Below are 15,392 nucleotides of genomic sequence, written 5' to 3'. Positions count from 1 at the left end.
GGTAAAGCAGTTGACGTCATCTACCTGGACTTGTGCAAAGCGTTTGACACTGTCCCACACGACATCCTTCTCTCTAAATTGGAGAGATATCAATTTGATGGATGGACCACTCGGTGGATAAAGAACTGGCTGGCTGGCCGCACACAAAGAGTTGTGGTCAATGGCTCGATGTCCGGCTGGAGACCGGTAACGAGTGGTGTCCCTCAGGGATCGGTGTTGGGACCGGTCTTGTTCAACATCTTCGTCGCTGACATGGACAGTGGGATTGAGTGCGCCCTCAGCAAGTTTGCCGATGACACCAAGCTGTGTGGTCCGGTTGATACGCTGGAGGGAAGGGATGCCATCCAGAGGGACCTTGACACGCTTGTGAGGTGGGCTGATGCCAACCTTATGAAGTTCAACCACGACAAGTGCAAGGTCCTACACCTGGGTCGGAGCAATCCCAGGCACAGCTACAGACTGGGCAAAGAAGGGATTCAGAGCGGCCCTGCAGAGAAGGACTTGGGGGTGCTGGTCAATGAGAAAATGAACATGAGCCGGCTTCAGTGTGCGCTCGCAGCCCAGAAAGCCAAAGCCAACCGTATCCTGGGCTGCATCAAAAGGAGTGTGACCAGCAGGGCGAAGGAGGTGATCCTGCCCCTCTACTCTGCTCTTGTGAGACCTCACCTGGAGCATTGTGTGCAGTTCTGGTGTCCTCAACATAAAAAGGACATGGAACTGCTGGAACAAGTCCAGAGGAGGCCCACGAGGACGATCAGGGGACTGGAGCACCTCCCATATGAAGACGGGCTGAGGAAGTTGGGGCTGTTCAGCCTGGAGAAGAGAAGGCTGCATGGGGACCTCATAGCAGCCTTCCAGTATCTGAAGGGGGCCTATAGGGATGCTGGGGAGGGACTCCTCATCAGGGACTGTAGTGACAGGACAAGGGGAAATGGTTAAAACTTAAACAGGGGAAGTTTAAATTGGATATAAGGAGGAAATTCTTTCCTGTAAGGGTGGTGAGACACTGGAATGGGTTGCCCAGGCAGGTTGTGAGTGCTCCATCCCTGGCAGTGTTCAAGGCCAGGTTGGACAAAGCCTTGTGTGGGATGGTTTCGTGTGAGGTGTCCCTGCCCATGGCAGGGGGGTTGGAACTAGATGATCTTGAGGTCCTTTCCAACCCTAACTGTTCTATGATTCTATGATTCTATGATTCTATTATACCCTGGTTCTTGAGGAGCTGCTCCTTTTACAGGCATCTGGGACCTGTGAAGAGATGAACAATGTTAAACCGGGCCAACAACACAGCCGCACTTTGAGCACCCAACTTCAGAGCTTGGCTTAAGAGTCTCAACTTCTTATAAAGTCAGTGGAGCCATTTTGGTGCACGTGCATGCCCTGACTCACCCTATGAAGATCCCATTGACTGGGGGTCTTTATTTGGACCTTCCACACAAGGGAAGTAGAGTTTCAGTTGCACTTTGGGCTAAGAATTTGCTCAGTGTGTCTCATTCTTGCAGGAATTGCTTCCACAGCTCTGGGCTGTCCCCCTGCAAAGTCCTCTATGGCTTGCATAAAGTAATACCACTTTGCCAGAGGCTGGTCAAGAGCCTGGAGTTCTTTGAGACAACTTTTAAACCAACGTGGCCCAGAAGCATAAGCATCACAATAGGGGATGTAAGAGGTAATTCTGAGGAAGCCATAGGAACAAGTCAAATAGAAGCAGCTTAGCAGGTTAATTGTTCTGTACAGACCAGGAAGGCTGGATGGAGCCTGCTCCCTCCTGAGAGGAGGCAGAGTGTCCTCTCATGAGCCATGAATGGAACAGGTACATAGCAAGATGAGTCTTTAACCATGCTCTGGGGCAAACAGGTATTGAGAGCATTTCTCTCTCTTTTCCAAAAGGTATCACCTCTTCTTTCTAAATACTTACAGAGATCCCTATCCAGGAGGGCTCATGCTTGAGCCTGGGCAGGACACAGCCTATTAGCAAAATCCCAGACCCAGAGCTGAGCTTGAAGCGAGCATCCTCAAACTTGTGCGGTGCGTGGGTTTTGGCTGGGCTGTTATCATGGTTACCTAGTGTGAAGCTGCGCAGGATCCATACTCCTGGCTGGTTCCTGTGCCAATGTTGCTGTTTTCCACCAGGCTCCATGTTCAGTGCAGTTAAATGAAGCTGCTAATGGAGTCTTCCCCAGAGCGCAGGGTGCCATCGGCAGGCCCTGCATCTTCATTTTTTCCAAGCAAACTTCTGAGTTTTCATCTTATTTGAAACCTGCTGGAAAGAAAAACCTCATTCCGAGTGAGGTGCAGCTGAAGCAAGGGGTGGAAGCTGTGTACTTCAGCACTGTCCCTTTGGGAGCAAAAGCAACACAAAAATTGCCTAAGACCCTCTTATGGGCAGCAGCCAGTGTTTGAAAGGGAGAGGACGTGGCCTCTGAGGAGCAGAGGCAGAGGAGGAGTACAGCAGAGGCTATCTGGGGCACTGTGGTCTCTTTAAATCTTCTCCTCGTGGCAGCTCCAATTTTTCAGTGTTGCTATAGCGAATCTCCATGGCAATGACCCTAATCAGGGAAGGGGGGATGCGGAGGGGACGCATGCTCAGAGTGGTGCTGGAGCCTCTCCTGCTCGCTTCAGCTGCTCCCAGGGTCTGGCACACAGGTGAAGAGAAAGATCAGGTACTTGGCAATCCGGTCCTTGGGGTGCATCCAAGCCTGTGGCGTGCGGCTGCAGTGGTGTGTGCGTGTGGGTTTGTGTGTGCATGCGGGTCTGTGCTTACCGCATCTCATCCTCTTCTTTGTGGGGAGCAAACTGCTGAGTTTCACTGTTTCTCCTTGTTCCAGGCAGGGAAGATAGCTGGAATTCCTGCTGAGAGCCATGGCGCTGCCGTCTGCCTGCGGCGTGATGCGTGTGGCCATCCCGCTCATGTCGGTGCTTGCCCTGCTAAGTGTGAGCCTTGTGGGGGCCAGCCAGGACTCCGGGAGCGTCATTCCTGCAGAAAGTACGTACCTGCCGTGCACTCGTGCCCTCCCGCTGCCCCGTGTCCTGCGTGCTTTCCTCCACTTAGCCCACAGCAGCCACACGGACCTTGAGCTCCAGGGGGACGCTGCATCGCCTGGTTAGAGAGGGAGTAACGATGCATTTGTAACGCGTCAGCCAAGCACATGGCAACGATGCTTATAAAGCCAGCAAGCAAACAAAGGATTAGTAGCTATTTAGGAAAAGGTACTAACTGCATACTGTAAATTCAAGTGGCGCTTGTTTCCAAAGCTCTTTGGTTGTAGGTCTGTTAGACCTGCTTCTAGAGAGACTTTCTCTTCCTGATTTGCCACAATACGTGTAATGTCCTTGCTAGTCTGGATAGCATTAAAAGAAAACTTGTGTCTATTTCTGCTAGGACACGACTTTGCTTATTTTCATATTTGGCTGGAACAATCGGTCAAGTTCAACTTTCTTGTGACTACTACAGATTGACAGAGGGGCAGTTTACCCAGGCAGCATACTTGTAATGCATCTATCACCAGGGAGCTCCTGAATTTGGATCACAACTCAGTATCAGCTTCCTCTGTCATTTTGGGCAAGTCTCTAGTTAAACTTTCTCAGCTCCAGAATGAGGCAATCATTCAAAGATATAAGGGGATGGAGTCAATGTTCTCAGGGTGTTTTGGTGACAGGAAGTAGCCACTCACTGGAAACTTAAAATATCCTCTGGGAGAAATAAAACATAGGAAGGTAATTGCATACAAACCAATCTCTAGTTCTTAGTCATGCTTGCTTTGTATACCTGGCTACCAAAGCATTTAATGCAAGACCTGATTTAGTCACTGCATTTTATTCTCCTATAATTCCATTACCAGCTTTCAAATACCCTATGTGTATTTGTTTCTGGACTTACATATTGAATTCCCTCCTTTATCCCACTTTTCTTTCTGTAGGTCCTAAGTTTTGATCTAAACCAGGCTCATGTCTATTCTGTGATCTGTTGTGGTCTGTTTTCTGGGCATTAATTGGTTTTAATAACTTTTATAACAAGTATTCCTCTTTGTCTCCTCAAGGAGAAAATCGTGGTTGAAAAATAAATTATATGTGCCTTTGTGTGCCTATGTTAGCAGAGGAGGTTCTGGGGAAGAAGCTGATAGTGGTTCCTTGCTCTGCTTGTCTAGTGCGAACTCCCATTTTACCTGTAGAACAGAACTCTTGGCCAGTCTGAGTCCAGCCTCAAGGAGTTATCCTTTGATATCCTCTGGCCAGGCCGCCAAGTCCCCAGAAGAGCTCTTGAGGAAGATTCCTTGCCTCGTCTTACTCCTGCACATGAGAGTGAGGGATGAAGGGCAGAATGTTTCTGTGGCCAGTTTCTGCAGAGATGTGCTGCTCTGTCCTGAATACAGAGGCTGGTGGCATCGCTATGAGTACGTAACAGTATTTATGACTGAGGCCAGGCCAGGCCAGGAGGAGGACTCTCAGCTGGTCATGAATTGTAAATTGTTCTGTGCTGCTGCAGGGACAGAGTTTAAGGCAACAAGGAATTCAGGATGCTCCTAATGAGCCACTTGTTGAGAGCGCTGCATAACCGCTGAGTGCTTCAGGTACCATCCTTTGCTTATCGGGGCTCTTCCTCATAGTTAACCTGTGGAACTCCTCCCTTGGGGCACTCTGGATGCTGAAAGTTTGCAGAACTGATTGGCTAAATTCCAGGGGAAAAAAACATAGAAATGGATGTTAGATACAGCAGCAGTTCTTCTGGCTCAGGAGCTGCCTCAGCATATTCCTGAGGCCTGAGAGGGTCTTTGAGGATACATCTTGTCCTGTTCTTATCCTTTTTCATGGGCATCCATTGCCAACCACAAAGGTCATGTCCATAACCAGTCCCCATGGATGTTCCCTGGCATAGGAACATATGTACTAGTAACCTGCTAGGATTGTCCCTGGCACTCTTTTGTCCATGACAGGAGGCCAACTGCCTATCTGAAAGACACACTTTACTGTTCCAGAATCCCATGCCAGCTGCTCTCAAAGCTTGGGAATGCTCCTAGACACATCTAACGCAGTACAAAAGATGCTGCTCATAGGAGATAGGGCAGTGGGCCAGGCAGACCTTTGATGTGATCTAGTACAGGCATTCCTGGATCTTTTCCTACTTGATGTCAGCTGCACTGGGTATTTCTCATCAGGGAGTTGATCCTCCTGGGCACTGACCCATTTTGGGGGCAGTGCTACTGGAGCACGTTCCCGATTGCTGGCACTGAAGTCCATACTGTCAGCCCAGGTAGACTGGTGGTTGTGGAGTCCCAAATGACGCAGGTGAATGAAAAGGGCTCTAGTACACATTCTTGACAGGGATAGATGATGTTCATGGACCATACTAAGTGTCCTTCTGCAGGGCAGCCCAGTGTGGTGCTCCATGACTATATCTGTTCCCAGATGTGCAACACGGGACTGGGAACTTGCCTTTAGGAGGAACAATCCCTCATGGACCACACAACACTACAGCCTCTGTCTCCCACTTGTTGGGAGAAATGTGTCCTTCCTGCAGCACCACGGGCAGGAGAGGGACAGCAATGCTCTCGTGTGAGTGTGGGAGATGCAGGAGGCACAGGAGAGAAGCATGACAGTGAGTCAGAGTCCCTTCTTAGCAGTGCAGACAGATCCAGCCATGCGTGTGGCACCAGTATCTGGCTTGGGGTACCATCACCTGCTCTCCCCTTGGCACACTTTTTGCCAGCCCGCAAGCCAGACCCAGCTCTTCATGAATAATGCTAATTAGCAATGATTAGTCATGTTCCTATGCTGCATACACTGCACTTCGCATATGCACAAGGCTGTTGGAGTATGAAGTGGTGTTACTCATGTTTGCGGATCATCTTTAAAGCTCAGTGCAATGCACTGAAAAAAAGAAGTCATTTCCCCAGCCTCCCATTGCATTTATAGCCCAGATCACTCACTGCGAAAGCTCAAATGTGGAACTGGAAGAACAGAAGCTGGTCAATCTGTTTTCATTAGCCAAGGTGCATGAAGCACAAAGACTAAACACCATGTGCATGCAAAGGAAAGTAAATTAGACTTCCACAGTGCTTTCAGTTCCAGTTTGTCACCAAGAAGAAGCCAAGAAGCATATTTTAAGCTCTCCTCCCGCACTTCTTCCAAACACACAAAGACACATACAGTCTTCATGCTGACAGGACCCATTTAAAGAATTATAGCTGACTCTTGATAATTCTCATTATGTTAATCCACAAACCTGTTAAGTCTCTCTATGAATGATAGTCTGTTCTCAGCTGTCAGCAAGGAATTAATAGCATTCTGCTGTACTTTGTTAGGATGTGACTTAAGGTTTGGTTTCATGATTGCTTTAAGCTGATGTAAGCCTGTGCTGCCTCTGCCCTTCTGCTCCCCGTAACCTGGCCTCCTGCCCTTGTCCTATTTCTTATTCTGGCCCCAGAACTTGGAGATCAGGATCTTATCTGGAGAGAAAACATCAGTGCAACTGATGCACCAGCAACTGCATGGTCAGCCCTGCTGTGAGTGAGGGAAAGTGTGAGAACACATAGCAAAGGGCAGAAAGCAGGGTGGGATTGCTGCTATTGGCAACAGCACAGATTTAGATGTGTCTGAAAACTAAACAGACCCTTAGGCATCCTTACACTGGGGAAATGTTCATGGGCATCCTACTAAAAATACTGTGAGAATGAAGGGAGATTAAGTCCAGTTAAGAGGGGTCTCCCCAAGGTGGAAGATTAAGGCCAGTTTAGCAGCCCAGTGCTTGTGTCTGCAAAGAAAACACCAAGGCAGGGAGTGATGGAGAGCAGGAAAGTCATAAGTAGGACAAAGATGGTGAATATTTAAGAACTGTCCCTTCCACTGCAAAAATGAGAGGCAGGAAATGAAAAGCAGCAGATGTTAACCTCAGAGCAGACAGGAATGTTATTTTGTTCACTCACTGAATAGCTCAGCTGTGGAACTCATTGCCACAGGATGCTGAAGATGCCAAAAGTTTATACGGATTCAGGAAGCCACGGGGCAAATTAATGTGAGAAAAATTCATGGAGGGCTTATCAGATATAGAAACACCAGCCAGGCACAGGATATCCTCCAGCCCCTTTGTAGGCTAGAAGGACATTGCTAGAGGCTTATTCTTGTATCTTCCTTAAGTATCTGCTATGGGGTACTGTAAGATTCTGGCTAGTATAATAGTTTAAAACCCATCTTAGAGCCAAGACTCGGGCAGCTCTGCTTGCAGAAATCTGACGGTAGCTATAGGCTTTCCAGGTAGTGGGTATTGCCCCTGTTTTATTTGGGGAACTGCATTCATGTTGCTCTAGTGCAAGATGCTTGAGAGATCAGCCCTGCCTTAGATCCGTCCCCTAAGTGCTGAGCGGGCGTGTGCTCCGTAGGGCTGCATGGGTGGAAGTTTACAGGCAGCCACCTCCCCAGCTGCCTGTCACCTCCTCCCGGGTGCATCTGTTCTCTCATAGAGTCATAGAATGGTTTGGGTTGGAAAGGACCTCAAGATCACCCAGTTCCAACCCCCTGCCAGTGGTGCTGCTTCTCTGCGCTGCTGATGCATCCCATCCTGGGTTGGAGGCTTGAGCTCTCGCACTGCAGAGCTCCCAGCAGGCAGGGGTGCTGACCTGACACAGGCAGAGCTGTGCCTGCAGAAGGGCTCTCCAGCAGGGAGGACAGCCCAGAAAACTAAATTAGAGAGTGAACAAAAGGGCCTGAGAGCAGTGCAGGGTGAGTCCTGGCAGGTCAGAAATGGCCAGCTCCAGAAGTGAGCCACTGTAGTCACTGTCAAGTCCCCCCTCTTCTCCTCCTCTGCCTTTTCCCTGCACTGCCCCTCTGTGCACACACACTGGCACCAGCTGCAGAGCCAGTAGGATGCTTTGCATTCCTGGCAGAGAGAAAATACAGCAGCAGGTGAAAGGAAGCAAACACAGATCTGGCACTGTCCCTTGCCAAGCTGCTCTGTAAGAGCTCCTGTAGAAACAGACCTGCCTGTCTGATTCCTGAACCACTGCAAACTGCTTTTTTCAGGGTATCAGTTGAGATTTAACACATCTGAGCAGGGTGAGGATTCCAGTCTCAAGGGGAGATGCTGGGGGCTGAGCGCACACAGCACTGGGCAGGATCAAGCCTGGGTTACGTTCACAAACTCACACACAACAAAATACTGTTGTGTTGTTGCCAGTCCTCACACATTTGCACAGGGGTACACACAGCCCTGTCCACAGGCAGCCTTAACATTGTAGATGTGCGGGTGTGGGTGCCTGGTAAAACAGGATTTCTCCTGGCATTACAGGGTCTTTGAGCGTTCCCCCTCTGTACTGCTACACTCCAGATTCTGTGCTGTGACTATGATGTATTCTTCTGTTCCTTTATCCAGGTCGTCCCTGTGTTGACTGCCATGCATTTGAGTTCATGCAGAGGGCGTTGCAGGACTTAAAGAAGACGGCGTATAACCTAGACACGCGGGTATGTGTTTCTATAGAAATGCTTTTCCTGAGCCTTTATCTCCAAGTGGCCAGGTCTGCCTGTCTGTGTACAGCAGATGTGACATCTCTGCTGACTCACTTCCATTTCAGCAAATAGGATTGTACCAAGTACAGATTATTTTTCACAGGCTTGAGAGGTTCATTAAAGATCATCTCGTCTGACTGACTTCTTGCATAACAGGATAAAGAATTAGCCCAGGCAGTCCCTGCGTCAAATAGAGAAGGAAAGATGTAGGAAGGAGAGAAGAACAAGAAAGTTGATTTGCTCTTTACCCCATAGCACTGCTTCTCCGCTTTGGAGTGACTGTTCACAAGCTGAAAGTGAAGAGGAGAGCAAGGAAGTGGCAGGCAGGGCTGGCAGAGAGGAAAGGGATGCGCATGTATTTCTTGCTCATGGATCAATATTCCATGAGAGAGGGGAAAGCACATTTGCTCAGGTGTTATCACAGCACACAGGGCATTTTACAACTTCATGTCAGTCTTGCGCTGCAGAGGTCCCAATGAACAAACCATGAGGGTGTATTAAATGCCTTGATTTTAGCAATGCATATTTATGTGGGTTCATGAATATGCACAAACACTGACTGGGGTAGGACTTACCATAGTGGTTTCCATGCTATCTGAAGTTTGCAAGAGGCAGGAGGTCTGTCACCTCTAATAAAGCCCCTCATGTATGTCTTGTCCTACCTCTCCTTCCCTACCAGCTCCATTAACAGTGCACATGACAGTAAAGCGAATTGTGGTACATGAAACCAGTTCACAGCTTCATCTCCCAGTTTGTGGGTGCCTGCTCAGTGCCTTTGACCAGTGCCATCCCTGTTGGCAGGTGAGAAGGGCTCCTTGCTCCTCTAAAGGCATGCTCCACTCAAATTGTCATTCACAGTGGAGTCAGCCAAAGAGATGTAAATCAATTACGTGTCTCGAACTGTAACACGGAAGGGCAATTATGTTGCTTTGCCTTTGGTTTCTTGTGACCTTGGGCAATCATGTAGGTCCCTACACTGTAAGGCTGGAATGACTTTAGCTTTCATGAGCTATCAATAGCAAACTGATTAGGACTGAGCTCTGAGTGCAGTATGGGTTATGTTACAAAGGTTTCCCATGCACTAGCGTAACACTAAATAACTCTTAAGCAGTGGGGTGTGGATAGTGGGGCCTTAACTCCAGCAGCTGTGCTGGGCTGTTCTGGTGCATAGCAGGGTTTTACCTGTTTGGATTAGGTTCAGTGAACTGTTTTGTACCTATACATGGCATAGCAACACCATGTGCAATCAATCACAGCTGTGCTGGTTCTTATGCTGTCACCAGGCTTCACAAGGGGAGCTGAAGGAGGTACTGAATTTCCATCTAAGCTGAGCTGGAAACACTTTTTTGAATACAAAGGAAGCAGCACAACTCCTTAATCCCATTTACAGACCTATTCAGGTGTACCTGTTTTGGCTATTTGAAGAGAGAGAATACAGTCCATCAGAGAGCAAAGCTGTCTTGTAAGAGGTGAGGCAGAATATGAAGGGAGAAGCTGGTCCTGGAGCATGTGAGATAAGCTTCTGTCTCTGTGAGGACCTGGACAGGCATGTTTCAGAGAGTCTCAGTATTACAGAACAAGGGGCACAGGTACAGGGCATCACCAAACCGAACATAACCAGTTACCTATAACATCACTCACCCTTTGACAACAGTCAGAATTCAATACTACTAGTAAAGACAAAGTATGTTACTGTGCACCTTTTCCTTTGGACTGGGACTCTAAAGGCCTTTCTGGAAGAGATGCTTTAGTTAAATGCAAATTACTGAATGACGTAGAGATACTAAAGTGAAATGCAGTGGCCAAAGCCCTACAAATGGCACACTGTGGCCTTCTGCCCTCTGAAAGGTAGAGCCTCCATATCCCTATGCAACAGCTGGCGCTTGGCTCATGCTGACAACTACACAAGTTTTACACACAAATGACTTCATTCAACAACTCCTGAGCTTTGAGAGTTGTTGCTACAAGAGCAAGCCCCATGCAGGACTGCTCCTATCAGGGACTTCCTAAGCCAATGCCAACAGGGCTGCAATTAGTTTTTGTAATTGATGCTTCTTTTTCATAGTCCTTCAGTTTACAATTGAGTGCTCTCAGAGCTGCTCTTCCTGCCTGTAAATAGCCATGACTGACACCCAGGCAGGGTTTGTGGTGACAGTGACAGCTTGTTGGTATTACAGTGAAATCCAATAAGCCTGTTTGATGTTAAGATGATTCTGTGATTTCTACTGGGTTCCCAACAATGAGAGCGTTCACTCATCCAAGATTCCATTGTACAAGTGAGGTGCAGTGCTTAATAACGCCTGCCACTGCCCTAAGCTGATAAGTGAAAGCAGACAAGGAAAGTGAACAAGTCCTCCTTAATGTGAAAGTGAATGTCAAAAGTTTGAGCTGAAAAGGATAGAGTGCTGTGGAGGGGAGGCAAAAGCAGTTCTGAATCAGCCTCTCCCTGCAAAAGCCTGCAGTCTGAAAACAAGAAATGGGTAGTAGAGAATGGGAACCAATGGGGGACAGAGGTACTGGTGGCCAAGCAAGGCAGAGTTTGGTGGAGCGGGTGCCCATGAAGAAGTGCCCAGCCACTCCTTTGGAAAACGAGTCCTTTGGAAAGGAGGTGTCATGTCAGGGGAACACCATCAGGCTGAAGATCTTGTTGTTTCACAGGGCTTTGAGATAATTTGTTAACAAGTGGTTTTCAAACTTCAGTGTTTTTTTCCCAGTGCAGATGGGAAACCCATTCATGGTTCATTTAAGCCTGATAGCATTTTTTTACCCCCTCAAAAAGCTCTTCAAAGTCAGTCTACAAGTTGCTTAAGGGACCACAGGGTGAAAACCACAAGATATGCTCAGGAAGAAGTTTCTCTTCAGTCTCAACTGCACTTGCTAATGTGAGTTTCTTGCACCAACAATTGTATTTTGAGCCTTCCAGGAGACACAGTTTCTGAAATGATGGTGCTATTTGCAAAATTCAGCCTTTGTTTCTCAAAACATGAGGCCAGGACCCACAAAAGTTTTAAGTTATTTGATCATAATTAAATAAATTATACTTAAATATCTTTGAGGATCTGAAGTTCGGGGTTTTTTCCCTGAAAACAGAGGAAGAAAGCTTGGAAATGTTTTTCCACTAGAGCGTTCCAAAACAAAGAGCAAGTCATTTTACATTATGCATATAGAGAACGGCTTTTAAGCTTTGGATGGAGTTCTGGGGGCATGGCTTCAAGTGGAGTTGATAAGAAGGCAATTGTCAGTAAATTAACTCAGGTTAAAGAGAAGAGCCACAAACTCAAGTCTAGATCTGCCCTGAGAGATGAGTTGCAGACAACAAGGTTAAACTGACAGCTGAATTGAACCAGAGTTATTCTAGAGAGACAGCAGTGTAACTGAGAGCACAACTGGCTCCTCAGCACATGCTATATGGTGCAGTTATGCTCTGCAGTACTAAAGACACCATCAACAGGAGGCCATCAATCACGGCAAAGGAATTAACAGCAGTGCAGTTGAAAGTGGAATTTTTCTCAGCATTTATACAGGACACTTTAATAATTCTGACAGCCTCCTCCCTAGAAGTGAACTGTGAAAATGGAAACATTGAAACTGTAAAAATACTCTCCATGTGTCTTGCTGCTGAGTATCCTTATTTCATCACTTTTTCTGGATGGGAACCAGCACTAATAACTATGATTTTTCACTCGGCAGAGCACCTTGGCTACAGCTGTGCAGAGGGATTAGGAATAATCAATTATACAGGCTTTGAAAGTGATATATTCCGTTCTTTGGTTTCATGTGGTTTTTTGCAGGCAGAAACCCTCCTCCTGAGAGCAGAAAAGAGAGGCCTGTGCGACTGCTTTCGTGCGATACACTGAACTGACCACTGAGATTTGGCCAATGAACACTTATTAGTTTTTAAAATGCTGTTCAATAGATTACAGGAAGATACAGAGTGCAAGTTGTGCCACACTGCAAGGAAAAGGACTTTTACCCCAACAGGTACAGCTCAGTTAGATCATTTTTGCTTTGATGTGTTTTATCATTACCGTGTGCGCTATTGCATCTGCTGAAATGGCAACAGAAGAAACAGTGCCAAAGTCTCACTCACGGGTTTTATGCAAGGATAGCACCTCGCTTTTCTCGTTTCAAGCCAAAAATTGTCCTTGGACTCTTAGGCTAACCCCTCAGCACATGTGAATTGCCATAGATACGTGAAAGTCAGTGGAATCAAAGTTTTTAATGTATTTGTCATAGAATGTATCCCTAACATGGAAAGGAAGTGACTTTGCACCGACGCAAAGCTAAACATTTACAAACAAGCAGTCATGGCTCTATTTAGAAATTAACAGTTGTCACTCAGTGCTTGGCAGTCCAAGGAAGGTATTTGTTCCTAATTGTGTCAATAGTCCAGTGAACAGCAAACACAGTAATCTGTATCACAATTTCAGTTTCTTCAGAGCCACACAGTAGCTGTGATCTTTTTGGAGAGATTTATTATGTCTCTAATGTGATCAGTAACATTTGTAATCACATGAATACCGCCTGGCAATTGAACTGATTGCATCTGCCAAAATCTGCTGGAGAAGTGTCTTTCATTAGGCAAATCACATACTGGATTGAACCACTCAAACTGGCCCTTACAGAGAGCTTTGGCAGAGAGCCTGTGAAATGCCTGCATGCCCAAGAGTCTCTTGCAAATCATATTTTGAGAATATTTAAGTTCTCCCAAAATGGTCCATAGCTCTTGCATGGACTTCACGCTCTGTAACAGTGAGTTACAGTGCTGATACTATTAATATTCCTCCTGCAGTCAGTTTGAGACAAGAGAGGACAAAACAATATAGGCAGTGTAGTAGCTGTAATAGTAGCAACAAGGTTGTGCCTTGTTACTCTTTGAGAAAGAATAACAAATCCTTTCTTATTGTTCTACTTTTTTCTTTATTTTGGGGGGAGAAGAGCAGAAAATGTCCCCAGTGGAAAGTTCTTGCAGGTAATAATAAACTTTTCATGGGGCTTACAATGTAATCCCCAAAGTATAATTGATAGCGACTTGTATATCAGCTAGAGCATCTAGGTACAAGCTAGACACCTTTATACAAGCAAAAGCATGGGAGCAGTATCAGCAACATTGGTTTTAAAGTAATTTTACCATTCTTATTGATATGTGTGTCTTCCCATTAGTGGCTATTTTGCTGTCAGGCTGCTCAGTAAGTTAGGATAGTAGCTCTCTGTATGTTTCCAAACCACTTCCCTCCCATTTCATCTACTACATTAGGCATAGGGAAATAAGGAACTGTGACCCACTGCCAACTCACTGTTTTGTGTGCAGTCATACTCACTAACACAAGGGAGGCTATTGCCATATAGAATGCCAAAGTTGTTTGAAAGGCGTGTGGTTCTCAGCAAGGAAAAGCTTCCTTGCACCTGCATTTCAAATAGGGAATTTGCTTTGTCCTTTGTGGTATTCTATTAAAACCCTTTATAGGTCATCAGGACCTAGTCTGTATAAAAGAGAAGCAGCATGACTTGCTGAATATGTGTTCAGCAATGTGCCAACAGCAACACAGTGCTCCTAGTAGCATTTCACTCCACCATAGCACTGGTAACTGACTGGTGAGAATCAATAGAGGTTCTTATCATAGACCGTATTTTATTCTACAATAGGTTTAAAACCACTCCTTTGCAGAACACCAACCTTAGATTACTTTACTCCCGCCTACATTTGAACTGAAGTAATGCACAGATTTTGAGGTGGCTTTTTGCAGGAGCTCCAGCACTGAACCTGTGAATTTTCCAGCACAGATCAACCTTTTTGGGGACAGCATGTCTATAGTTTTGTATTGCTACTGTGCATGCTCATTCTGCTGGCACCTTGAACAATCTTGCAAAGCCCTGTTAACAAGCATTGGGGGTTTGGCTATGTTTTTATATAGAGAAATAGTTGGAAGTTTTGTTCTATGCAGCTTGTTACAATAAAAAGGTGGAATGAATGACAAGTGGATGTTCTCTGACTCCCAAAGGGATCAGAGTGACACTGCAACTTTACGGTTGTGACGGCAGTGATTATTCTGTATGCACTCATCTTTGTCTATAACACAATACAATAAAAGGGCAAGATGCATTATAGTATTTGGTGTGCTTTGTTACTGATTTGACAAATGATAGTGCTTATGCATCAACAAATATCTAGTCTTTAATTAGGTGGAAAATCCACAGGGAAAAAAATGCTATTTTGAATACAAAAAGAACTCTTGTCCCTGGTCTAAATTTATGAATGCATTCTTATTTGCTGAAGTGTAAAATCGAACTCACTCTTACTTGAAATTGAAAGTCCTGCAAAGATTTTTGAGAGCTTTTTTAAGGACCCCATACCCTGTATTTGGTGGTTGGGATAAAGCTCCTTACAACTGCTGGAAGGCATGAAGAAAGACAGTATTCATTTATCATTGCTCATAAAGTTAATTTACATTCAGAGACCACTGGAGTCTCTACTCACCAGATGAAACTGTATTTTACAGAAGGATTTAATTGCAGGCGGACTTAAAGCAGAAAGTCTGCTTTCCCAGCAACACTTCCAGCACCATTTTGCTGCAGAGCCAAGACAGTTCTTCTGACCTTTTGAAACCAAGCTGTGTCTTCTTTTCTCTTGGTGCAGTGCTGCTGCAGGCAGCCCCGGGCACATGGCATTTGTACACAGTGGAGTGCAAGTGGTAGGCTGCAAAGATGCACAGCCAAATCCTCTCTGTAAGAGAAATGGTGCGATCATGTTAGTGTGGTGCTGTCTTTGAGTAGGCAAGGTGATGGATAAATCCTGGTAATGATCTCCACATCTTCAGAGCTTCTCATACCTGAGATAATGCCTTTGGGTGTAATTCTGTGTGCATTCCAAGCTAGTAATTTTGAGCTGGGTCTCAGGA

General features: G+C 46.2%; 1 protein-coding gene and 1 long non-coding RNA gene across 2 annotated transcripts; one reads left to right on the top strand and one right to left on the bottom strand.

The window, feature by feature from the left end:
* Window positions 1-1,203: 1,203 nt before the first annotated feature.
* Window positions 1,204-3,273, bottom strand: LOC136004386 (uncharacterized). Its single transcript, XR_010608433.1, has 3 exons — window positions 3,213-3,273; window positions 2,989-3,094; window positions 1,204-1,245 (listed from the first exon to the last, which is right to left on the bottom strand). It is a non-coding gene; the product is annotated as an uncharacterized LOC136004386 (long non-coding RNA).
* On the top strand, window positions 2,556-14,601 carry LOC136004376 (NELL2-interacting cell ontogeny regulator 1). The gene is made up of 4 exons (XM_065660840.1): window positions 2,556-2,657; window positions 2,823-2,980; window positions 8,360-8,448; window positions 12,285-14,601. Exons 2-4 carry the CDS (start codon window positions 2,857-2,859, stop codon window positions 12,348-12,350), a joined length of 279 nt encoding a protein of 92 aa, XP_065516912.1. The 5' UTR covers window positions 2,556-2,657; window positions 2,823-2,856; the 3' UTR covers window positions 12,351-14,601.
* The last annotated feature ends 791 nt before the right edge of the window (window positions 14,602-15,392 follow it).

The sequence above is a fragment of the Lathamus discolor genome, chromosome 1 (genome assembly GCF_037157495.1).
Source record: "Lathamus discolor isolate bLatDis1 chromosome 1, bLatDis1.hap1, whole genome shotgun sequence".
NCBI classification, from domain to species: domain Eukaryota; kingdom Metazoa; phylum Chordata; class Aves; order Psittaciformes; family Psittacidae; genus Lathamus; species Lathamus discolor.
The sequence above is the reverse complement of the archived record's forward strand: the minus strand, read 5'-3'. Positions and strand labels throughout refer to the sequence as shown.